Source organism: Neodiprion fabricii, chromosome 2 (genome assembly GCF_021155785.1).
Source record: "Neodiprion fabricii isolate iyNeoFabr1 chromosome 2, iyNeoFabr1.1, whole genome shotgun sequence".
In the NCBI taxonomy this organism is placed as follows: Eukaryota; Metazoa; Arthropoda; class Insecta; order Hymenoptera; family Diprionidae; genus Neodiprion; species Neodiprion fabricii.
The window spans coordinates 14987410-15014155 of record NC_060240.1 but is presented as its reverse complement, the minus strand read 5'-3'; the positions used below and the strand labels follow the sequence as shown (position 1 = coordinate 15014155).

The 26746-nt window shown below is 38.0% G+C and overlaps 2 protein-coding genes across 13 annotated transcripts; one reads left to right on the top strand and one right to left on the bottom strand.

The window, feature by feature from the left end:
* Positions 1-7946: 7946 nt before the first annotated feature.
* LOC124176828 (fatty acid synthase) lies at positions 7947-20760 on the top strand. The gene is made up of 16 exons (XM_046558561.1): positions 7947-8248; positions 8577-8827; positions 8914-9145; positions 9298-9716; positions 10024-10317; positions 10469-10679; positions 10872-11032; positions 11150-11467; positions 11576-12386; positions 12496-12894; positions 12997-14966; positions 15113-15947; positions 16227-16699; positions 16800-17054; positions 17203-17457; positions 20071-20760. Exons 1-16 carry the CDS (start codon positions 8056-8058, stop codon positions 20257-20259), a joined length of 7266 nt encoding a protein of 2421 aa, XP_046414517.1. The 5' UTR covers positions 7947-8055; the 3' UTR covers positions 20260-20760.
* Positions 20310-25901, bottom strand: LOC124176831 (kinesin-related protein 12-like). Of its 12 annotated transcripts, XM_046558569.1 has the most exons (7): positions 25523-25840; positions 25278-25309; positions 24986-25045; positions 24524-24566; positions 24091-24344; positions 23637-23921; positions 20310-21362 (listed from the first exon to the last, which is right to left on the bottom strand). In XM_046558569.1, the coding sequence occupies exons 2-7, from the start codon at positions 25304-25306 to the stop codon at positions 21128-21130; spliced, it is 906 nt and encodes a 301-aa protein (XP_046414525.1). In that variant the 5' UTR covers positions 25307-25309; positions 25523-25840; the 3' UTR covers positions 20310-21127. The 12 variants fall into 12 exon arrangements, with proteins under 12 accessions (XP_046414525.1, XP_046414529.1, XP_046414534.1 ...); XM_046558573.1 differs by lacking the exon at positions 24986-25045; XM_046558578.1 differs by lacking the exon at positions 24986-25045 and having other exon boundaries at positions 24091-24308.
* Between the last annotated feature and the right edge of the window lie 845 nt (positions 25902-26746).

The following is a 26746-nucleotide window of genomic DNA, read 5'->3' as shown; positions in this document are numbered from 1 at the left end:
TAGCAGAATAGATATAGAATAGCACGGTGGTGACTGAACCGGGAAATCAGGGAGGGCTAGAAATTTTCAAGGAAATTCGTCGAATCCACATGAAACGCAAGGAAATATGGGAAAGGTATTTCTGTTTTGTTTGTAAAAATCATTTCAGTTTCAATAATAATAATTAATAACAAATGAAATATCAGTTTGTTTGAGAAAAAACGAATCATTTTTCGATTTCCACTTTGATGTAACTCCTGCTTAAGTTTATTACACCATATTCCACAAATTACCTTGAACAGTATTTTCATTACCATTTCAGGGCATTCGGGAGAAAATTAGGAAATTTTTCGGCAGTACGAAACCATCGTGGTGACAGGGCGGGATAATTGAGAAAAGCGAGATTAGTTGGAGGATTTTTCCAATCGGCAAAAGTCAGGGAATTATATTATTTTACCGGAGAAAATATATATTCTCCCTTGTTTATCCTTCAACTATTCAGAAGCTTCAACCGCTCTGGTGTAAATTTTTCATTTACTTTTTCCACAATTTCTATGGTAAATTTCACGATATGGTTGCAAAGAAATTACTTAAAATATGTAAAAGTATATGCACATTTCTGCAGTGTCTCTGTAAATAACGATAGTAGAATTTGGGCGAATATAAAGTTATTTGCACGGAATTTTAGAGAATTTGGACCTTGAAGTTACGTAGAGTAGGTCTGTATTCATTTGCAAAATTATGCAATTTATTAGTCGGACATGATATGGAGAATGTCCGGGAAACAAATGTATTCTCATGGGATTGTAGATAATTTAGTTTTATAAACTTTGCACATAATATGTGCATTTTTCTGTAATACTCTGCAATTTCTTTGACGGACTCTTGGAACGTAAAATCTGTTATCACAAGAATGCAGAGAAACATGATTTTCAATGCTTGAAGAAAACATCTTTGTTTATCTGATAAACTTTGCAATTTTTTTGAAGGATTTTATATTCATAGGGGTTTTTAGAAATTAGTGCCATCAGGGGAAACCAATAAATTATGATTTCCAAACAAGGCTTACTTCATTGTACGGTTGAAAATTGTATAAGTTTGGAAGTAATTTATAATCCTGGTAAGTTAGTTAATAAGTAAGTAAGTAAGTAAGTTAATCACGAAAAAAGGTAGGAGATGCAAAATGCGATCCGGTGCGTTGCAATTATCTATCTAACTTGCAGGTGCGCATTTCTAAGATATGAAATTCGAATGATTTATATCGCGTGTCTAATGACATAAGGTCGCACGTTTCAACGCTTCCCGTGAGTTTGAAATCAGGCAAGGAAAAAATCCGTCTGTGAACAATTGTCTTCGCATGAAATGTATTTATATTGAAGACGGTAAATTATACTCTTGCATTTTTTATCCTTACATCGTAGTCCACCGGTAACATGGAGGTTGACGAAAAATTTGACACGTCGTCGTGGCTGAATATGACATACTCGACTCGTTTCTCTCTTTTTTTAATACTATTTGAACACACACACGAAGTCTTAATATATAATCATGAAATGCAAAGCAATGCCACTTCCCGTCACCCCTGACACTAGTCCAGCTATCGCTTCGATCAATATCCATTATGAAAACCGTTCAATTGTACGTCACAGTCGAATTTGTTCATCGAACGGTATTAGTTACGCCTTAAGCTTTGATTCAGAGTTCAATACCCTCTAAAGGTGGTCTTAGCAGTACTTTTAATCGGTTCTTTGATCGAAAATTCTGATTAAAGAATCATTCTTTTCGCTCAAGATAATGTAGAGTTGAGAAAAGAGTTTTTACCTTCGAACATATGTATATGCATTATTCGTGCGAGATCAACATTTTGCCAAGGTCATGGAAATTCCACCGAAGTCTCAAAGATGCAGACTCGATATTTTCGATAAGTTTCGCAGTTATTTGTCGAGAATCAAGGACGGGCGGTGAATGGGGAATGCAAAGATCTCATCAACCGAAATTGATTATTTCTAAAACCCAATTTTCCAGTAAAAAATCAGTAAAATCAATTTTTCTCACCCTTCATTTACTTCCTAAGAATTTATTGCTATCCAACTATACCTTACAATTGTCTCATAACCGACAGAAATTATTTTTATTGATCAAATTTCATCTTTTCGCAATATTCCGTCACTTTTTCCGTACGAGTTCATGCATGAATTTTTTATTTATCTTTCTTATCTTATTGATCACGCATGTAAAGCTTTCCAAACTTTAGGGAATAACGACCGAGCACAATATTTACAGCCTGTACGATGTCAGTTTCTCATCACTTTGCTTTTGATAGCCAACCGCCTTAAAGTATTCAGAGTCACTGTATACAGAAAGTTCAACATTATAATTTGACCTGCAGTTCCGGTTCGGTTACTCGAATATTTATTGTGTACGTTTTCCAGGTAAACTATGGACGCAATATAGAATATCACGGCGGTGACTGATCCGGAAAATCAGGGAAGTTTAGGAATTCGCAAGGAAATTCGTTGAATTCTCACAAAACACAGGGAAATATTAGAAAGATTACAAAAATTGTGTTTCGTTTGTAAAAATCATTTCAGTTTTAGTCATAACAATTAACGACAAACTAAATGTTGATTCGTTTGAGTTAGAACGATTAATTTTCCGATTTCTACTTTGATGCAACTCCTGTTTAATTTTATTACACCATTCTCTAGAAATTACCTTGAACAGCATTTTCATGACGAATCCGGAAGCATGATAATAGGTAAAAATGACGAAAAAATGATAGAGAATTTTGGGGAAATGCCCTCTGAAAATTAAGAAATTTTGGATTCTGATTTTTGTCACTACCCTGAATATATAAATATAAATATAATGAAATAGATATAAATATAAATGTAATGACGATTTAATTAGTCTCGAATATAGAATTCTGTAATGCAGTGATTTTAGAAATTCTAAAATTATCAGAATTCACAGCTTACCCATCAGCATTTTTGCAACAAGGCTCAAGCTGCAGGTTGTAAAATACGTCCGTTAGCGGAAATATTCTAAAGCAAGAGAAAAAACACGTTCAGAACATTGTGTGATGGCAATGTTTGCAATGCCTTTTCAATAAGTATGATATGACTGGCTACATCTAGCAATAATCTTCAAAACTGCAGTTTTCTACAATTGAAAAACTGTCTGTGAAGAACTGCGGTTGCCTCTCAAAAATAATAATGCATGTGCAAAATAAAGCCAAAAGTATAACAAAGCGTACCTTAATTATTCTCAAAGAATATTATTTTACAACTATTTGCAGTACGTCATACACCATTTTACATTTTACAATTCCCAGTTTTTTCGGAATTCGCTCTGATACTGTGAGATTAAATATTATAATCATTCTTATCAGCTCGTTACCAATTCATGGTAAAAATAAAATACTGTATTCCGATATGTATTATTTTTCGGTGAAGGTTGGAGGGTGGATTTGTTACGTATTATTTTAGAGGGGTTGAAGTACACGAACCACGCATTACATGAACGAGGGGGGGGGGGGTCTAACATCTCCAAAAAAACCAACCCTATTTGTCAAATGGGTCCTTACGGTTTTTCCCATATTAAATTTTCGCAACGTTTACAAGAAAATCTAGTAACAGTGATCGTAGTGAGAAAGAATAGTAACAGATACCAGACTTTCCGGTAACAGCTAGAAAACTAATTTTCATTTTCTACCGAGAACTATATTTTTCGATTGTGGTAAAAAATGAAAATAGTTAAAGACTGAGCGATAACCGGAACTAAATATTTCTCTCAGTATATTAATATGATTGAACATTTTTTATATGAACTCTATATTTTGCGCCAAATGCTGTACCGAGTCTGAGATAACTTGGTTCTATACGAAAAATTTAAGGTTTGATTCGTTGAATTCTGCCAATTCAGTCTGAAATCATTATCCAAGTCAAAACAATATTACCCCGATGAGGAATTAAATGTTCCCTTAGGTAAACGGATTTGGTATCAAGGGTTGCAGTCAATTCATCCAGGCAAATCGAATCTCCAACTGACTGGGAACTCAGAAACCCAGCTACACCGTGGACTTGGCGTGCAATTTTGGTCTGTTTAACTTACAATCAAATCATGCATACAGAGCAATTACAAAATGACAGTGTGGCGCTGCTCTCGTGGGAGGTGTCAACTTGTGACTTCATCCATACGAGATCTGTTCAAGAAGTGTCTGTATAAGTAAGTTTTCGTTTGTAAGCAAGTAAAGCCAGGGAGGCATGGTTTGGTGCACGTATGTAGGCGACCCTAATGCACAAGCTTAAATTTTTTTCCTATCTGCGAAAGCTGTCAGTCACCGGAATATTGCAGATGAGTGAGGAACAAGAGTGAGACGTTCTTGACAAGATGACAGGATAAATTTGAACAACACTATTGCATTAAATTTTGTGCAAAGCTTGGCGGTTCCCAAGCATAAACGATCGGCAAGATTCACCAATGGACACCACAAAATTAAACGCGGCAGCGTTGTTCAAACTTTTCTGTCATTTTGTCAGAAACGATACTGCAACCGCTCTCATTTATACCTCCTCACTCATCGGCGGTCTTCCGGTGACTGACAACTTCTGCAGGCAAGAAGAAATTCAAGTATGCATTAGGATCGCTTGCATACGTGCACCAAACCACGCCTCCCTAGCTTCGTTTGATTATACACGAAAAATTATGGCCGGATACTTTTTTTACACATCTCGTACGTATCGCTTCAATTCTCTAGACAATCGGTACGATCTATTTCCCGAATCCTTAAAATTTTCATAATCTATTCCGAAGAAAGAGATCATGCAATACCTATACTTTGAACTACACTCCATGTATGTACCTTGTTATCATCACTTGATTCTAAAAACAAACCCTTGCAGTCGTTAGTCACTAAGTATTATGGAAATCGATTCAACTATTGATCCAAATCATTGTTTAAAATTTTGATTTGGGGTTAAACAAACGGATTCAGCCATATTCGGATTTTACGGAGATCCGTGATCGAGGACGTTATCAACGTTGCTTTAACTAAATCCGAACGAATTACAAGATTTGGATATTGACCGTTATCAGGATCTCTATACTTGTCGATCACAACAAATTCATATTTGTCACGATCCGAGCATGCTATGCACAAGTCTTTGAACTTAGGTTCGTCTCGTCTTGTTTGAATAAGACCAGCAAGTTAGTGTTGTCACGCACGAGGTGTGTGGGAATTCGAGGTAATAACAATCTACATTAGTGCAAGGACTTGCTCGTGCTCGTCAAAAGGAAACTACTCGATACCATTGACACTTTTAAGCAGTTGCCTCAAACACTTGTACTTTGTACTAGATGGCACGCAGAATACCGCACGGAGGCTAATCGATAACAGTTCACCCCATGACCGCTCACCCATTAGTAAAGAACTATTAATATCATAGGATTCTCTAAAATTGTACATAGTTATCATAAGAATAAGACTGGAATATAATTGAACGATCAAGCAAACTCACCTGTTGTGAAGTTTGCTCATAATTACGTGATGAGTCTCCTTCGAATGATAAGAATCCTCTCGAAGCTCCGATTACATGGGTGAGACCCAAAAATCGCATCCCAATTCTTGTTTTTAAATGAGAGGTTACAAACGGTATGAAGAAACTCTTTTATTTTTAGTTGAAGATCGTGGTGATAATCTAGGGTCATTTTCTCCAATTTGTTAAAAAATAATGAATTATCATTTTTTAATTCTGTTTTTGATACTTGTTAATATAAGTCTTGAAGTGCTGGAAAAAACCTTTTTTATCATAATTTCAAAACAAAATGGCGGTGGAGTGACTGATAAAATGAAATTATGTTTTTCAAGGCGGGTGGTCAACTAGCTCCTTCAATTTTCAACTGATCAACTCCAAATTTTAACTGTAGCTTTATTTTCTAGTGAAGGGCTTAGGATTTTTTCGATTGTTTGAAATTTAACGATTTTATGATCCACTTGTGGTATTTTGATAATATAAAATACTTTTTTCTTGATATTGATGCCATTTCTGTAAAAAAAATAGTATTTCTAAAAAATCCTATGCACACCTTTGGAAAAGTCATTATAACGCTACAGTTAAAACTGGAGTTGACCGGTTGAAAATTGAAAGCATTAGTTGATCACCTGTCCTGAAAAACCTCATTTTACTTTACCAGCCACTGTACCGTCAGTTTGTTTTTAAAAAATTCTTCTTGTGTTTCAATACTTACATTGACGTTTATTAAAAACAGAATTTTAAAAATGTTTATTAATTTTTTAAAAATATATTGGAGAAAATGACCGTTTAATACTGACAAATATAATCACAGGTTTTCGCAAATGCTAATTATGTAAAATAATGATACAGGGTGTTTCGTTTTAATCGTCCCAGATCGATTACTCGAAAACCAAGCAAAACACGAAAAAATGTTTGCTATAACATATTCAAGGTTCGAAGGGGGAAGGAACATGAAGGTATCAGATTTTTTTTTAACTGGAGCCACCAAAGTCAGCTGAAAATCAACTTGTTTTTATTTTTCAACGGAACCGTGTATTTTTTCCGTCGGCATCTGAAATTATATTAAATTTTGTATTAAAAAGTATCGCCTAAAATCGCTGCTGATAGAAGTGATTATTGGAATTGAACTGTTTGCTGCCATTAATTTTGATCTGGTTCACAGATTACTCGAGAAAAGATGGAGGTACGTAACGTGGAGGGGAACCACGTAACAATGATGGAAGACAATTTTGTGGGCTGCAGCTACAAATGGAGAACGTATCCGATTGATGACGTTGCGTCTTTAAACGAAAGCATGATGTAAAATGGTGCAACTTGTCACAAATTATTTCTCAAATAATGAGACTAGAAGTTACGATAATGGAGATTCAATAAGATCTTATATTTGTATCCAGGAGAATTAATACAAATCTTTGCGCAAGATCCACTATTACTATTACATATGATTGCACGGAATTCAGATGTACCACTACTGTTCAAAGCCTAGCAAATAAACGTCATAGAGCTTAACGTACAAAATGTTCTGTAGTCAAGCTAACTTCTTTCTGGAAATGATTGCGGGCAACGTCTTAATTTATTGTCATGGTGTGTAAATTAATGCGCCTTCTCATGCCCCCTGACACTTGCTCAGCTACAGCCCTAATGCACATTCATGCAATACCGTGTGGTTATAACGTCAATGTCAATTAAATTCACCGAGCAGTGTATTTTACGCACAACATTGAATGCAAGCTCAACGTTCTCTGAGAATTAGATATTTGTGGAAAAAAACAGATTGGAGTTTTCCTAATGTGTGTTCATTTTATGTTGACGGGACTGCGCCAAGTTAGCAAATTTTTTAGAAAATTTCCTGTCAAGCATGTATGAACTATCTAATAAGAGTATTGGAAATTCTCTCGTCCAGATTTTGAAACCAAGTCACTGTTTGAAATTAGACATTCGCATCGGTACTGTGAATATGTTAAATTTCCCGATGTAGTTGGATGGAGTTCGTTAACGTAAGTGAGCATTGGAAAAATCGGCAAGCGTAGAAAATTAAAGAGCAGATTATGGAGGAAGAACCGTTTTATCCAAGCTTACCAGAGACAGTGGAATGAAATGGAATTACGCGTTGAGCTAATTGAATTCGTAGTACACGTGACCAATGACGCACCGTAAAGGTCACGATGAGCATTGAGGGACAGATTTGAGGAATTTCACTGTCTGAGTAATATTTTAAATATAGTTGCTCAACTCCTACTAAACATTCAACTTGTTTCCATTCTGCATAGATAATAAGATAGACAAGAATACAATAGAGCTTTGAAACCGTTTCTCTTGAAGTATAAGCTTACAGTAAATCAATGCATCGTAAATCATTGACACTGGTGGGGGAACCAGTGTTATAAAAACTCGAGAGTGTTCAATCTGGTCGTAATTGCTTCGCGGTCTTCGAAATACTCTTGACCAAAATCTGGTGCTGAAATTTAAAATACATAGTTACAGTGACTTCTAAACCGGTAGTGCTTCTTACGGCTTTATCGCATACAGAAGCAGCAATATGTCAGATAAAAGTGAAACCGTCACCAATTGTGATGAAGCTAGTTTGTTTGCTACCCCGGAAAAGGGTGATGAAGTGGTCATTTCGGGCATCGCTGGGAGGTTTCCAGACTCGGATAACATGACTCATTTTCAGGAAAATCTTTTCAATAAGGTTGATCTTGTCACCGATGACGATCGGCGTTGGAAATTAGGTGTGAACGTTAAGTATATCTCTTCAATGATGCCTCGTTTTGGGCAAAGTTGTGTAGACTGATATAGTGAGATGAATTTTTACAACCTTCACGTCTGGTTCCATTCAATATTTCGGAATGAAATTACCGAACTTCGTCAAAAATGATTTATTATAGCTTTCTTCCATTTTATGAATTGTGAATAAATATGGAACATGCATAAAAAATATCATATTATAATAATCAGTCTTTGTACTAAACAATGATTCGAAATGCAACAATATATCCCTTTTTTGAAGAGCCGTTCGACTATTTTGAATTGTCATGTGTGAATTGTTGTTGATATTAGATCACCCGGAAATTCCCCAACGGACAGGAAAAATAAATGGAATCGGAAAATTTGATTCGCTATTCTTCGGCGTGCACTTCAAGCAAGCCCACACTTTGGATCCCATGTGCAGAATGCTGTTAGAACATGCATACGAAGCTATTATTGATGCTGGCGTTAATCCGCGTCAACTCCGTGGTAGTAACACTGGCGTGTTCATTGGTGCTTGTTTTTCTGAGTCTGAAAAGACTTGGTTCTATGAAAAACTTCAGGTTTGAATCGTTGAGTTTTTCCAATTCAGTCTGGAACGAAGTCGAAACAACTCATTACCCTCAAGAGGAATTTTATATTTCCTTAGGTGAACGGATTTGGTATCACAGGCTGCAGTCGAGCCATGCTGGCAAATCGAATTTCTTACTGGCTCGGATCTCATGGACCGAGCTACACTGTAGACTCGGCATGCAGTTCAAGTCTGTTTGCCTTGGACCATGCATACAGAGCAATCAGAAGCGGACAGTGCGACGCTGCTATTGTGGGAGGCGCCAACTTGTGCCTTCATCCATATGTCTCGCTTCAATTCTCTAGACTCGGTACGATATATTTCCCATAATAGTCACGACATTCATAACTTAATGCGAGGACAGAAGTAAAAGACATGGTATTTTAGTATTTGTGACCCATTCACACATTTCAAAGGTAACGATCATGTATTAATGTTCTAATTTCATTCCTACCGTGTTAGGTGTACTCGCTTCGGATGGAAAGTGTAAATCGTTCGATGCTGATGCTAACGGTTACGTCCGCAGCGAAACTATATCTGTGATCTTCCTCCAAAAAGCGAAAAATGCGAAACGTATTTATGCCAAAGTTGTTCACACGAAAACGAACTGCGATGGTTTCAAGGAACAGGGCATCACATTTCCCTCGACTGTAATGCAGAGTGCACTGTTACAACAATTTTATAAGGAGTGTCGAGTTTCACCTTCCAGCCTGGCTTACGTAGAAGCTCACGGTACCGGAACAAAAGTTGGCGACCCCGAAGAAGTCTACGCCCTTGAGAAAGTATTCTGTCCAGGTCGTACTACACCATTACGAATTGGTTCCATCAAGTCGAACCTAGGACATTCCGAACCAGCCAGCGGTCTTTGTTCTATTGCTAAGGTATTGAAAGTTTTAAAACTACGAAATGCCGATAATACTTTTCCACCATAAAACTAATTAACAGGGATTCGAAGGATCGATCTCACACACCTGTGAAAGTCTGAAAATTTGAATTGCTTGACTACATACGGCTACACTATGTAACATATTATTTTTATTCAGAGTATAAAGTACTGTACTGTGATATTTCTTTGTTGACGCTATATTGAATACGTGCTGTATGTCAATAGCTGTTAGAAGATGTTTGTATCGCATTAAGTGCGATGAACATGCAACGATAAGACAGTGATCTTTTTCTGTCTTCAAGGTTATAATCGCAATGCAGAGTGGATACATTCCACCAAACCTAAATTTTAAGCGTCCTCGTGAAGGAGTCACAGCATTAGAAGATGGCAGGATTCAAGTAATTACCGAATTAACCCCATGGGACGGTGGATACGTTGGTGTGAACTCTTTTGGTTTTGGCGGTGCCAATGCTCATATTCTCTTGGAATCACATTCGAAGAAGAAAATCAATAATGGCCAACCCGAAGACGACTTGCCTAGACTTGTAGTCGCTTCTGGGCGGACGGAGGAGGCTGTTACAACTATACTGAATAGCGTAAATATTACTGAAACGTCTCGAAATACATGAAATCTGGCTAGCGGTTCATTGAAGCTCTTATCTCAAATCACGTCACTTTTGTCCGTGCTGTATGATATCGATTATACTTGGTTGTACAATTTAGTTGTTGAAAATTTGATTATTTCAGCTCGAAAGTCGGGCAACAGACGCGGAGTACGTGAGCCTCTTCCACAGTATACATTTGGAAGAGATTCCCGGCCACTTGTACCGTGGATATACCATTCTGCCACCCCGTGGCCTACCACAGGATAGCATTCGAGACGTACAACATTATCCCGGAGCCAAACGGCCAGTGTGGTTTGTATTCTCTGGAATGGGTTCTCAGTGGGCTGGAATGGGTAAGCATTGACGGATTACAAAGTTCAAGGTTGAATGATATACTTATACCGGAAACTAAATTATGAATACGACCAGTTATTCATTCGCGAATCACTCTGTGCATTTTCGAATAAATATCGTTTGTATCAATACTGGCAGTGGAAAAGACAACGATGAATATATAATGTGATTTTTATTGCGGCATTCAATAGGTGAAGCCCTCATGAAAATTCCTGCATTTGCCAAGGCTATTGACAAGTGTGACGCAGCCCTCAAGCCTCACGGAGTGGACATTATCAATATTCTGACAAACAAGGATCCAAAAACATTCGACAACATCTTGAACTCATTTGTCGGAATTGCCGCAGTTCAGGTAAATTGACATACCCTATTGTAAGATCCATGTGAGCTCACCAATGAAGATTATGCACTAATCGAAGGCCACAATAACACCTACACTGATGCCCGTTTGTTTTCTCATCATTCGCAGGTTGGCTTAGTAGATGTTCTCACGTCCATAGGAATAGTAGCTGACAATATCATTGGGCATTCGGTGGGAGAGTTGGGCTGTGCCTATGCAGATGGTTGCTTCACTGCGGAACAAATGGTACTGTCGGCATATTCTCGAGGTCTAGCTTCGATAGAAACTGAATTGATTTACGGATCGATGGCAGCTGTGGGCCTTGGTTACGAAGAAATTAAGGATCTATGCCCACCGGATATCGAGGTAGCTTGTCACAATGCTGCCGAGAGTTCCACGATAAGCGGACCAGCTGAGTCCATGAAGAAATTCGTTGCTGAGTTGCAGGTACATTTTAGGCATTCGTATACACGGACAGTTCTTCGAAAGCCATGAGTAACTTTATCAAATACTTTTCTGTGTTTTCGTTATTCCAGTTATACTTTCTTATTACAGGCAAATAACATCTTTGCTCGAGAAGTCCCGTGCAGCAACATTGCATACCATAGTCGCTATATAGCAGCAGCGGGCCCAAAATTATTAAATTACTTGCAGAAGGTCATTCCTGATCCAAAACCCCGTAGTCAGAAGTGGCTCAGCACTTCCGTACCTCGTAACAAGTGGAACACTACTTCGGCTCGATTGTGCTCGGCCGAATACCACACGAATAACTTACTAAGTCCAGTTTTATTCGAAGAAACGTCGAACCTCATACCAACAAATGCAATTACTATCGAAATAGCGCCACACGGGCTGCTGCAAGCCATTTTACGGAGATCCTTGGACGAGAACGTTACCAATGTGGCTTTAACTAAACGTGGGCATAAAGATAACACCCAAGTTTTACTACAAGCCGTTGGCAAGCTTTACGAAGTCGGTTTACATCCAAATTTGGCCGACCTTTACCCTAAAATCGAGTACCCAGTCAGCAATGGCACTCCTATGATATCTCCTCTGGTACGTTGGGAACATTCTGATGACTGGTATGTGACCTGCTATAGGATGCAGGAGAAAATCACTTCAGGTGAAAGAATAGTGGAAGTAACACTGGCTGACGAAGACTTTGAATGGATGGCAGGCCATGTAATCGATGGGAGAAATCTGTTTCCTGCGACTGGTTACTTGGTACTAATTTGGGAGACTGTGGGTATGATGCGAGGTGAATTGTACACTGAAGTATCAGTCGTATTCGAAGATGTCAGATTTCACCGAGCGACCACAATTCCAAAGGAAGGCAGCGTTGAGCTTACGCTCATGGTTCAGAAAGGTACGATCACGTAGAATACTAAGGCGCTATGCTGTGCAGTCATTTTTTCCACAGCGTAATACCGAATCAGATTAGTAGGTAATTATACTGAATATTCAACTGTTATCAGGGTCAGGCAGATTTGAAGTTGTAGAAGGAGGTACTGCCGTTGTAACTGGGTTAATTCGTGCTATTTCAAACCCAAGTCAAGAACGCGTAAGCGATGAGATACTGTGTGAAGAATTAGATGAACTAAATGCAACTGGCAGAGATGTTTATAAAGAGTTACGTCTCAGAGGATATCAATACGCGGGAGTGTTTCGTGGTATTAAGCGTACATCATTGAGTGGGACCAAGGGACGCATAGCTTGGATGAACAATTGGGTAGCCTTCATGGATAATATGCTACAGATGGAAATATTAGGAACGGACACCCGAGGGCTTTACGTTCCCACCGGTATTCAGAAGCTTGTCATAGACACTAAAAGCCATTGGACTGCCATTCAGAGTATGCCTGACGACGACAAAGGTACGAGCTGCTAGTTCGATATTTTCCACATTCAGTATCGAAGAATATTTTATCATTAATCTTCGTTAGGAGGATGAACATTCTCGTATTTTCTTTTTGCAGAATTCACAGTGCAAGTAGACAGAGATTTAAATCTTACTGTGGCTGGTGGGGTGGAAATAAGAGGACTGAAAGCGGGCGCTATTGCTCGTAGAAAACCAGCTGGGGATCCCGTACTTGAGAAGTTCCAATTCATAGCTCATCGAGATCGGGCTGAAATGGCACTGAAAGATATCGCTTGCATCGCTACACACATAGCACTTGAAAATCATCGTGGTTTTAAAGTGAAAACTGCCGAATTGATCGGTGAAGTAGATAATGTCTCACCTGAAAATCTAACTTCCCTCCTCATTCAAGAAATTTTGAGTGATTTACCCTTAATCCAGGCCGATATCAACGTCGTGGGATCCCAAGAAAAATTCACCAACGATGTACTGCCATCTACTATTACAGTCTCAGAACTAAAAAAATTGTCCACTGACGGTGATGCTTTAATGGTGATTAGTCACGGTGTCTTCGCTAGCAAAAATCACGAAATTCTGAAACAACTTCAAGCGGTAATGGTGGACGGAGGATTTTTACTAGCCAGAGAACCGTTGAGTATCGATTCTGCCATTTTCGCAACTATAAGACGTGAGGGTCTTGACGTCATCCTGGAAAAACGTACAGATCGAGAATTTATCATTTTACTCCGTAAACAATCGAGACTGCCCGAAATATCTGCAGTTATACCGATCAACAATTACGAATTCACGTGGCTATCTAAGCTTCAAGCTGCTCTAGAAGCGGAAAAAGAAAAAAAAGATAGCCGCAATCGTCGAATACTTCTTCTGAGTGAAGGGAATTTCGAAAGCGGGCTTTTGGGACTTGCTAACTGTCTTCAGAAAGAACCAGGCGGCGAAATTGTCCGAGGACTTTTAATTCAAGATTCGAGGGCTCCGAAATTTTCTCTAGAAAATCCGTTCTATTCTGAACAATTGCGATTAGACTTGGCACAAAATGTCCTATGTTCTGGGAAATCATGGGGTTCGTATCGGTTTCTTCCTTTGGATCCATTGAAAATACAGCCGGTTTATCACACTCAGTTGGCTCAACTAGTGCGTGGTGATTTGAGTTCACTCAAGTGGATGGAAGGTTCAATACAGCCGGGATCCCGCTCCGACGGCTTGATCAAGGTTCATTACTCGTCTTTGAATTTCCGTGATATCATGGTAAGCACTGGAAAATTAGCAACTGAAGTTGTTGGGAGAACAAGGCTACAGCAAGAATGTGTGATCGGATATGAATATTCTGGAATAGATCTGAAAGGTCATCGAATCATGGGAATGATCCCGTGTGGATCCTTTTCAAACTACTGTATCCGTGACGCGGAACTTGCTTGGACAGTGCCGGATGACTGGACACTAGAGGATGCAGCTACGGTCCCAGCTGCTTATGGAACTGCTTATTATGCGCTTTACATGAATGGCAAAATGCGAAAGGGCGATAAAGTTTTAATACATGTCGGGACCGGAGGTGTAGGTCAAGCAGCTATAAGATTAGCTCTCTGTGAGGGCTGCGAAGTTTTTACGACAGTAGGAACTCCGGAGAAACGTGAATTCATTAAAAAGAAATTTCCACAAATTGATGACAATCACATCGGCAATTCTCGAGATACAAGCTTCGAGCAATTAATTCTTGGAGAAACTCAAGGACTTGGAGTGGATATTGTGCTGAATTCTTTGGCAGAAGAAAAATTACAGGCCTCGGTTCGTTGCTTGGCACAGGGTGGTCGATTTTTAGAGATTGGGAAATTTGACCTTGTAGCAAACAATAACCTTGGAATGGAAGTATTTTTGAAGGAAATTAGCTTCTATGGCATCCTGGTAGATAATTTATTTTACTTTGTCGGTCGTAAAAGAGAGGAACTGAGGGCGTTATTCCAAAAGGGACTGTCAGCGGGTGTAATCAAACCAATTTCCAGAACTGTATTCTCCATGAATCAAACTGAAGAAGCTTTCAGGTACATGGCAGCTGGAAAACACATTGGCAAGGTTGGACCCTTTTTCAAAATTACTTTTGAATAATTTAAGTTACCGTCAAAGAATATTTGTATTTCCTCACTATTTTCCTCAGATCGCGTCCAGAGTTGACAGTGATCATCGAATGTGAACTTTCGTTTTTGCTGTCTTACTTTCAGGTAATCATGAAAATCCGTGATGAAAATCCAACTGGTAAGCCAACTCTTCCTCTGGCGTTACCTCGTTACTATTGTTTAGAAGACAGCAGCTACCTTATTCTTGGTGGCTTGGGTGGATTCGGTCTGGAGCTCGCCGACTGGCTGGCACTTCGCGGAGCAAGGAAACTAGTTTTGACATCCCGAAGAGGAATCAATACCGGATATCAACGTATGCGAATTAATGTGTGGAAGGGATGGGGGGTGAAAGTTGTCATAATTGTTGGAAAAGATGCTTCGACGCACGAAGGGTGCGAAGCTATTCTGAAAGAGGCAGCGGCACTTGGTCCAGTAGATGCTATATTCAACTTGGCAGTGGTACTCAAGGACGGCCTATGTGAGAATCAAACAGTGGAATCATTCGAAGAATCTTTCAAAGTTAAAGCCTGGGCTACTAAGCAGCTGGACAAACTCTCCAGAATCTTGTGTCCAAATCTCAGGCATTTCGTGGTATTTTCATCAGTGTCCTGCGGCAGAGGGAACGCAGGGCAAACAAACTACGGAATGGCCAACTCTATAATGGAACGAATCTGCGAATCGAGAGCGGCAGAAAATCTCCCAGCTTTGGCCATTGAATGGGGAGCTGTTGGTGACGTTGGATTGGTGGCAGAAATGCAGGAAGAACACAAAGAAATTGTCATTGGTGGCACATTACAACAGAGAATATCTTCATGCCTGCAAGAGCTGGATGGTTTTCTACGACAAAATTCCACCATAGTCTCAAGCATGGTTGTTGCTGAGAAGAGGGCAGGTGGAGCTAATGCTACAAATATTGTCGATACAGTCATCAACATAATGGGTATGCTGAACTAGATATACATTTTTCGAACTTCTTATGTTTCTCTTCCGATCAGTTCTTCGAAAAAAAAACAACTCTTCTTGATGCACTTACTATCTGGGTTCAGCGTTAGTTTTAATTTACTGCACGAAGGTCTAAGTAATAACAACCTTCGATCTGTTATAAATGTTTACAAATTTTATAATTTAGAAGGAAGGTTTCGTGCTAATTTATCTGGATAAGTTTCAATTAATGCAATATCAAGTGACATTCGTACCTGAAGGACCGTATTTTTAACAGGGCTCAAGGACCTTAAAACTGTTAGTGTGCACACGCCTTTGGCAGAAATAGGAATGGATTCCATGATGGCTGTTGAAATCAAACAGACCATAGAGCGTGAATTCGAAGTGTTTATGACTGCACAAGATATCCGTGCTCTCAATTTCGCGAAGCTGCAAGACTTATCTGCGAAATTGTTCGAAGAGAGTATAAAACACGAAAAGATCACAGAATTGGCGACCGATCTAGGTGGTATAAAAATACTAATTCGAACTTTGGGAACGGCGAATCTGAATAAAGATATTTGTGTGCCTCTGCCAACTAAGGCAGAGGATAGACGAGGAGAAGTTTTCATACTACCGGGAATCGAAGGAACCCACATGGTATTCAATTCATTGGCTCCTAAACTAAGAGCTCCAACGACTTGTTTACAGCTTCCGCTGACTATTCCAAACGTAGTAACGATTGGCGATATGGCAGACTATTTCTTGCCGGTAAATATAAATCATTATTATCAAAAGTGATGTCCGATCGTAATAATTTTCAATTACTAAAATCTTGATACAATTGTACATGTCCTTTTTCAACTTGCAGCATGTCAAGGAAAGAAACAAAGATCGCAGAGACTTCATAATAGCTGGATATTCTTTCGGAAGTTTAGTGGCTATTGAGCTTGTGAGACGTTTAGAGTCCGAAGGTCTCCACGGTCGCCTCGTGTTAATTGATGGCGCACCCGATTATATGAAAGCAGTACTTAATCAAAACTTGATGGCAGAAACTGACGACCAGCTACAATCTCGTGTACTTTCGGAGATAATGGATATGCTTGCACCCTCCGTCACCGCAACGGTTGGTTTCAGTTTTTTTCTGTTGATTCTTACCACGATTGTGTGTACCTCACAAATGCTGATTGTATCGAAAAGGCTTTAATGAATATATGAATTTTCTCAACTCGCACAAGTTTTTTGGATTAAGAGACAAAGCTCTGTCGTTTCAGCTTGTTGAGGAATTACAAAATTGCGTCAACTGGGAGAGTAAATTGGCAGCATTCACCAAAGTGTTGCCAGCAGCAAAAAATTTAGATTTCCCGACAGAAACTCAGCAGGAAATATGTTCTGCTATTTACCACCGAATCAAAGCAATTTTGAATTACGACGTCTCAGCATTGTCACCCTTAGAAACACCGATAATCTTACTCAGGCCTAAGATTCACTCCGTACGTTCGATGCCGGAAGATTATGGGCTAAAAAAGGTAAGCTGCTACAAACGTTTTGCTTATGTCGTTTTCATTACTCTCAAACCTCATTCCGACAATATTTGATAATGTATCATTGTGAACCCGGCATATCAATGCTAGAAATAGATAAAAAAAAATCAATTTACTCGATCCGATTAAAGATGCAGATGTTTTGTGCAATTCTTAGAAATACGACATTTTTTCCTGATGACAATTTTTTAAACAAGTTTGATTTCGCGGTTGAATTTTCGAAAACTATAAAGTGTTTTCTGTTGCATTGCAAAAATTATTTCTCAGAAGAAAGCGTTTGGCTTGAAATAGTGCTGGAAATATTCCAACGTGGATGAAATTCAGTGAAACATGTTTCGTGAATATTCCAAAGGAGAATTTGATAACTGGCGCACAAAATTAATTTCACAATCAAGAAATCAAGTGTATGTGAAATTGAGGATTCAGCTCCCAGAATTCAGTTGCATACGTGTAACATGTGGTGATTTCAGATAAACCCACGAACCGTTAAAGAATATGTATTAGGCCAAGCAATAAAGTAGAAAATAAGATATCGTGTAACAAAAATACTAGCAGAATTCCGACTGTGCCATCACACGAAAGGCAGTCCGTAGTTGTATTTTTCCATGTTTCCTACTGGCAACTATGGTCACAAAATTTTTTCATCAATATTTACACGCAAAAAATCCTGTTTCTTTTATAGTATCTTGCTTATAAAATCGAAATCAATGCAGCAATCTTGATGCTGTCAAGCGATGAGTTGTAGAGAATCAAAAAGCGTACAAATTGAGCTTTGGAACGACTCGAACGGATCATTGGTACCGGAGAATACCTCAAAACTAGAAACAATCTTCGTTGTTTCAAAAATTTATAAGTCCGTCATTTTTTAAGTTGTGGCGCAGGCGCTTCGGATAAAAGTAGTGATGCGAATGGAGCTATGTCAATTATTTCTTTTTCATTCTGGGGTGGGTGAACCATAATATTAATATGAAATAGATAAAAAATAAACGAAGAGGAAGCTGATTTATTACAGTACATGGTAATTGAGATTGCTTCATTAGTTGTTGAAATAATCGAGTTAAAAAATTGATGAATCGTATGCACCGCGCTTCTATGGCTATATATCCGCTTTCCCTTACTACTCGACTGCTTTCTCACGCTCAACGCCTTTCAGTCATGTCCGTGATCATTTTTTACCTATGCCACAGCATTTTGGTAGGATATAAGGATATTGTACGTTTTGAGGTGTTTTATTCCTTCTTTCAAAACTGTTTCGAAAAATTGAAATCCGATCATTCGTGACTCATCCAGCTAGTCTGAAAGATGGTGCGTTAAAAAGTTCAAATCGCAATTGCGCAAATCTATTCATCCGACAGCGCCTGTCTTGTGCACAAATAAAGAACATATCGATCACTACTTTCATCCGAAGGACCTCTGCGACGACTTGAAAAGTAACGGACTGATGAATTTTTGAAACAACGAAGATTTTGTTCGCATTTTGATTCTCTACAACTCATCGCTTGACAGCATCAAGATTGCTTCATTGGTTCCGATTTTATAAGCAAAATACTATAAAAAAAACGGGATTTGTCAAGTATAAATGTTAATAAAAAATGTTGTGACCATAGTTACGAGTAGGAAACATGACAAAATACAACTACGGACTGCCTTCGTGTGATGACACAGGCGGAATTCCGTTACTATTTATGTCATGAAAAAAGCCTCTATTGCTTGGCCTACTATATGTTGCAGACGTGTAGATGTATGTATATTACCGTAAGAGTTGACTTTCGAAGCAAACAGTCCAATTGAAAGATGTCAAGTTATTGGCGAATTCTTTGAAATCTTAGTGCGCTTATCTAAATTGGTACCAGTTTCAGAAGAAGCATTTGTAAAACTTCCAGGAGTTTTCAAAATTCTTAGAATAAAGCGATAATCTGTCTTGCGCAATTTTCTTTCTTTTTTATTTGTATTATCTGAATTGTTGCATGAAACTTAAAATGAATTAAAAATATTTATACATAAATTATCAAGGTGGTGACAGAAATCAGAGCGCAAGATTCCCTGAGATTTCCGGATCTTCCCTGATGTCCGGAGCGTAGTTTCAAAAAATTCTGGTCATATTTCTCACTATTAGTTTACGATCACTTGTAGAGAATGGTGTAATTAAATGGAGCAGATGATACGTCAGTTACACGCAAGTGGAAATATTACTAGTTCGATTTCGAACATAAATACTGTAAAAGTGATACAATTCTGCTGCAAATATCTTCAAAATATTTAATTTGTCGATAGTTATGCTTATGATCAGAACACCTCAACTGAAATAATTTCAATATCTAAAACCAAGATATCTATCCGAAATTGCCCAAAATTTGATGAGGTTTTCACGAACTCTCCAGAAATTTCCAGAACTCGGAAGTCTTCGAGAATTCCTTTATTTCTCGGTTCTGTCGCCACCTTGACATAGTATCGTTATGATACGTTGAGAAGCCAAGATCATAGTAGTATTTGGGTCTTCCAAAGATGAATTTCTGATATTGCTTACCTGCTGTTGTCAGAAGTCACCATCGTCAACATTGAACTGTTTGCTACCATTAATTTTCATTTCCTTCATAGATTACTCAGGGAAAGATAGAAGTGCACTACGTTGAAGGGAATCACGTTACAATGTTGGAAGATAATATCTGCGCTACAGCTATAAACGGAGAACCTATCGAAGATGCTGCGTCGTTCAAGAAAAGCATAATGGAAGATGGTGCAAACCTAGCACCCATCATTCCTGCAAGTAATGTCAGCAGAAGTTAAGTTGGTTAAAAGATAATAGGTCCTGAACTTATTTGATTTTTTATCCAAAATGATTAACATCCTGTTATGAAAAACAACTCGAATGGTCGTAATTTAGTGAAGCTTGCTTCCAAGCTCATGCCAATTATTGTCTGATTGAAAAGTGCTTGGCACGAAAAAAATAAACAGTATGCAATACAATCATTTTTATGTAACCACGTTTTAATGTAAAACAGATTATACATAAATAGAATGCGAAATTGAATTTCCCACTGTACTGGTCCTGCTATAGTAATAATGACATCATTTCAACATTTATCCTCGAATTTATCAAACACACGTGTATATTTATTAAAGTCAGCCTCATCATCCAGTAACAAGTTTAGATTGGGTCACTCCGCCCGAAATCTCGTTAAAGTCTATCGTTACCAAGTATCCTGTTACTGACTGTTGGGGCCGCTTATATTTGAGTACCTCACACAATCTTACGATCTCAAATAAAAAAAAAAAAAATCACCACAATTGTTGCTCTCAAATGAGCGGTTTCAATAAATTTCTCACACGTGAACTTATATTGCAACTTATATAATTAAGAGAAAACGTAACAACATTTATTCGATAATATAAGCTAGAGCTAACTTGGACAATAAAGTTTCCTATCGCTTACATAAAAAGTAACAGTATTCAGTAATTTCAACACTTTAAATATGACAGTGTTCGTTTGCATTGCCATTACTAATCATTGACGAAGAATCGTTGATCGATTCTTTGCGCAAGTGATGAGGATATAGAAGGAAAATAATTTGATCAGATATTATGCGAGAATCCTGATGGCTATTGTTTAAAACTTATTATTAGTAACGAATAACGTATGGTTTCGTAGATTCTTTCAAAGCTCCATGGGCTCGAGTTGTGGAGAACATTGATTTAAATCTATTATACCGTTGTTATTATTGTTGTTGTTGCTGTTTCTATTGTTATTGTTATTGTTATTGTTATTGTTGTTGTTGCCATCTTCAAGGAAGTTTGGTATTGGCGTTGGTGTATCTCGAGGTACTGGTAATACCCGGGCAAGGTGTTTACTCGGTGGTTCCCAAAGTACTAGTGCCATTGAGGGTCGTTCACTGAAAAAGACAGACTTTCACATATAAGCCTGGCTTTTTCCTTCCTTGTTACTAATATTCAAGTTACTACACCCAAGAAGTGTCAAGGCGCTACCCTACTGCGAAATTATCAACGTGAAAATATTTATTTTTTCCTCTCTAAAAAGTAGTTTCCGAGGTCAAGATTTATATATAATACGAGACAGGAATGGTGGATAAACGGTAAGATATGTAAATTAAATTTTTCCACTTCAAAAGATTTCGAATACTTTTTTCTCGAAACTATATTTTTCAAAACGGTGTACACGATATCTCGATCTGTAATCCATGAATCGACTTAAAATTTGGTACACATGTTCAAAGAAATAGTGATTTCCGGCTGACGACTGATTATATCGTTCTCATTTTTTGTGCAATACTTATTAATAAATGGTGGCTACTATAAACAGTCAAAAAAATTCCCTGCCTTTTCCTTGACTTTTATGACCAAATTCACGTTCTTTCCCTGACTAAAATGCTAAGTAATAGTGCCAATAACAGTAACTATTTAGTGAAGCTACAAATTGATCGGTATTCAAAAATATGGTCATAATCTATTTAATGGTGATAAAAATTAATTTATACACATTAAGCATAACAATACTTTTTTTAAAATTATTTTGTGACGTAGATGCTTACAGCGAATATTTTACAACTTGTTGAAGGAAAATTTTAATTTAATATTTAGATCCATACAGAAACGTACTTATTGCGTAGACATCCTTTCCACTTATGCTAACCCCTGCATCTTGTCCACTCTATTTAATATATCTTTTTGGGTGCTCAGCGCTAATCGAAGAAATATGACCGGGAGGCAATGTTCGTTCTATGAAATTTATAAAAATGTCTCGTATGTAATCTGAAATTTTTGGACCGAAAAGTACTTCATTTCTCGACACGATTTTTATTAACTACGAATTTCTAGCATGCAATTTTTTCGAACTTCGATTTATCGTGGAAGCCTAGTTTTTTCTCGCTGTGCCGGACCACCGTACATTTTCCTTGACCAAATGAAAGATTCCCTGACTTTTCCCTGACTTCCCTGACCAATTCAAGAATTCCCTGACTCTTTCCAGATTACCAGGTTTTCCCTGACAAGTGGCCACCATGTAATCAAAATACAACATATTTTTGAGCTGAAAACATCGTAAAATCGGAAATTTTTTTCATTTCACCAAAGAGGAAAAAAGAAAAACGCTCTGTCGGTCGGTAGCCAATACAACGTAGTCAATGACTATATTTTTATTTTTGTATCAGACCACCGATACTTGTGATGTCATGTACAATAATTAACCCTGCACAAAAACTATTGAAAGGCGCGAAGACATATCTCTATCAAATTGTATTTTTTTTTTTTTTTTTGATCAAATTTTTTGAACACACTCCTTAACCGGTTCACTGATGGATCCCAAATCAACGTTTCGTGCCAAAACTGGTAGGAACAAATAATTTTGTATTCAACAGAAAACCTTCACAATAAGCAGTTTTTTGGATCGCTGATTACGAATCTGAAATCGAAATTTGAAAATTCAATATGGCGAATCCAATATGGTGGCATCGACTGACTAACGGTATTCAACGACTGTCCCCTCCGTTATTAACTGTTGATAAATATGACCACTACCCCAGACTGTGCCGCGGGAAGGCCTGTGAAGCAGGTGTGAAATCCTACCGCAGCTTTCCTGTGGCACACTCTGGGGTTGTAGTCATATTTATCAACAGCTAATAACGGAGGTGACAATCACAGTGGAATACCGTTACTCAGTCGATGTCACCATATTAGATCCGCCATTTTAAATTTTCGAATTTCGAGTTGAAATTCGTAATCAGCGCCCCAAAAAACATAGGCATATCAAATTTGATGTAAATACGTTCGAAACTAACAGAGATATTCACGGATCTCATAGATAAGTCCTTACCAGTTGTGGCACTTTGTTTTTGCAGATATATGAGTGCTTACTAGTGAACCGATTAATGTGTACATGAGTTGATATCAAAAAATTATTAATATAGCATCAGCAGTTTTTCCGAAATTAATTCCTGAAAATTAGCCTGTTGATATATCCATGTCAGTAGGGTAACCCCTTAACGCATTAATAATGGAGATAAGTTCAAACTTATAATGGCATCCGTAAAAGGAACTTTCACCCCACTTTTTGGAAACGAAACATTTATTCTTCCAAATCCTGTGAAAGAAACTCCACAAAAATCAGCCCAATCTAATACAATGATACTCACAGAGAATAAAATACTTACAGTTTGGATAACAGAGAGGTAGGAATTAGGGGTTCTTCTTGTAGCCGTCTGACTTCCTCAGATATGACCAGTCTAGGTTTTCTGCAGTCATTTTGATCTAAGTTTATGCCCTCAGCACTTTCCATATTCGAGTTCATATATTCTAAATTATTACACACACGCTGTGGCGAGTGAGCTGTCGATGTCGAAGGAGGTGAATTTTGAGCTTGATAGTTGGAACTGATGTGCAGACCTTGAAAGTGTGAGGCCATCTTTTCTTCGGTAATAAATTGCTTAATTTGCCGACTGTAATTGAACACATGTATGCATTAATGCATTTTGTTTTCTTTCGAATTCCATATGGTAGAAATGTTTGACTATACTCATAAATTCTGCCATATCTGTATTTTGGGGAACTCTAGATCTCACTCTAGATGTTAGTTAGATGCAGAAAATATTTTCTACTGGCACTTACGTATCTGTGATATCTGGTGTGCTCAACTTTCTTTTTTGATGCAGCGACATTGTGTCATAGGCAGGCTGGCTTCTTTCACCAGTAAACCTGATCAAATCAGGTTGCTGCAAAGCTGGAACGCTCCATGGCATAGACAACGCTGGGACCTGTGGCATTTGCAGCCAAGGTCCGCCTTGTTGCGGCGAGTTTTGCTGACCCATCATATGTTGGAATACAGACTGTGGAGTATGGAGGTTAGCTCCACCCATCGTACTCTGCATCGGAGGGTTTAGATGGTATTGCAAAGCCATTACTACCCAATATCTCAATTCAGTTATTTTTTTCTGCCTAATTGATCAACTTATAATGAATTACTTACAAATGCAGGTTTTGCTTTACATATAAATTTACTTTAGAGCTTAATATTCTCAAGCTATATTAAATAAGTACTAACTGTAAAATCTGACCGTTCCAAAGACTGCCTATTGTTGTTCCTTCTGTAGTTAACATGGAAATATTAAGTATAAATGGGCATCACAATCTGAATCAAAATTTAAGAACAGCAAAAAAATTGTTTAAGAAATCTCTAGCAATATTGTTTGCACCAATGATAGTGAACATAAATAAAATAGCATCTCTACCATGTAATTTAAATCAATCGGAAAAAATTTGAAACAACACATGCTTTAAGACATTAACAATTTGAGGAGAGGTTTTACAATTAAAACGATACGTTGTAAACGATTAAACTCTGGTGTTTTAGATGCAATTCTACTGTTCTTTGGCTGATTTTACTTGCTGATCAGATTTCCTCATATAGTTTGCAGAAAAATTTTGAGGAAACCTTGAATCATAATAGGTAGAGTTACAATGTGCAAGTGTAATTAATGAGGAATGTCTACTCTACCATACTTACACTAATTTATTTTTATCCATTCCGGAGATAACTTTTTGTTCGAGCGTTCTCTGGAAATCTCTGTGGAGATCAAAATAAGCCAAAAATCATTAAAACCGGTTCAAGAACACCAGAGTTTCATTATTTTGAACCATCCAATTATAAAACTTGTACGGTTGTCGATAGGTTGTCATTCGAATTTGCTTATCTTCATTGTTGGTATAGTATAGGAGTTTGTTTCATTCCTGTTCACCATCATTGGCACAAATAACATAGCCGGGGATTTTTTAAACGGACTTTCTCTATATCTAACCTTTGATTCAGATCTGCTCCCTGATCCATAACCTGAAAACGTTTCGAATCCAGCACAAAAACTGCCTGGAGAAACTTTGAAAGACTTTACAACGTGTCATTTGCTGTGCAAAATTCGTGTCTGATACAGCGCAATACTTTCCGCCGAATTTATGCTGAGCACACTGCTTATGTATTACTAGTGCAAGACCGTGAGGTATTCCCATTGTAAAACAAAAATAAAATTGCCATATACATACTACATACCTCTTACGCTGCCAATCAGATATTGCCTGCAGGGCGATAGTCGTGATTTATGTTAACTACGTATTTGTATTGTCGGTTTTTTACCACTCTTTTATCCACCAATTAAAGGATAATGCTAAAAACTTGCCAGGTTTACGAACAATGTTCGGAATTACTTGACAGAATGTTGAACGAGACTCACTTTTCTCGCAGTTTCTCTTTGCTGGCGCAAGTCTCGCGTGAGTTCGTGAATATGCTGTGAACTACACAACACAAATGACATTCCCCACCCGTGTTGGCCAACGCACAATCACAAGGCCTGCTACGCTCGCACGCTGCTCCACAAGTTTGACCATTGCTGCCAGTTCAATAACCGAGGCGAGAACTAGTTGGAACATTCCGGAACATACCGTCGCGTTCGAACGTTTTAACAAAAATTTTAGTTATGATGATTACCTCGTCTTTGTTCGTTATTCTTTGAATCTTAGAGCTAATCGTTAAGCAGAATTGTAAATTACGACTGGATTAGAAGACGAGAGATGGTTTGCTTCGATAAATTTCTAACCGACTTTAACGTAGTCCTTCTTGGGTTAACTGACAGTTGAATTCAAACATTTCGACGACCTCCAATCACGATTTCGGAACACTTGTATGCATGTATGTACATAGATGCATTGAATGTAGCCGTTTTTGGTCTGACGGACCCGTTGGTGCCTGGTGTGTCATATTTGGCACATTAGCGCGTTGGGAAAACGGGCAATTTTTTTCTCATAAGTTCATTTCTTGAAATTCTTAAAAATGTTCAGAATTTTTTGGTCCACGCGATGAAAGTTTTAAGAATAGATATTTATTAAGGGAGTGCTTTGGTCAATTTCGACGTTGACGCGTATATCTCGAAATATCGAATTCCACGTGTTTTAAACGCGAAAAAGGGCTTAACCTTCCCATTCTACACGTAATTCTGACCAAAAACTCTTCAATTCATTTTCATTTGACGCAGAAATAAAGAAATGGCATGAATTCTACGAATTTACCATGACAATTTCATAGAACCCATGCCATTTCTATTTATTTCTGCGTCAAATAAAAATGTATTGGAGTATTTTTGTTCAGAACTGTATATGGAATCGGGTTGTTAGGCCCTTTTTCTCTTACAAGATATGTACGTAGACTTTGATATGTGGAGATATTTGGTCAACGTCGAAATCGACCACGAGGGCACACCCTTAACAAGTTTATTCATAT

Excerpts from the sequence above, each read along its gene's own strand:
- LOC124176828 (XM_046558561.1), top strand. The coding sequence starts at position 8,056 with ATGTCAGATAAAAGTGAAACCGTCACCAATTGTGATGAAGCTAGTTTG. Across the intron at positions 17,055-17,202 it reads CACCCTCCGTCACCGCAACG|CTTGTTGAGGAATTACAAAA; the intron begins GTTGGTTTCAGT and ends CTGTCGTTTCAG. Across the intron at positions 17,458-20,070 it reads AAGATTATGGGCTAAAAAAG|ATTACTCAGGGAAAGATAGA; the intron begins GTAAGCTGCTAC and ends TTTCCTTCATAG.
- LOC124176831 (XM_046558569.1), bottom strand. The coding sequence starts at position 25,306 with ATGGATCAGGGAGCAGATCTGAATCAAAG. Across the intron at positions 23,922-24,090 it reads ACACCAGATATCACAGATAC|TCGGCAAATTAAGCAATTTA; the intron begins GTAAGTGCCAGT and ends GTTCAATTACAG. Across the intron at positions 21,363-23,636 it reads ACCTCTCTGTTATCCAAACT|TGAACGACCCTCAATGGCAC; the intron begins GTAAGTATTTTA and ends TGTCTTTTTCAG.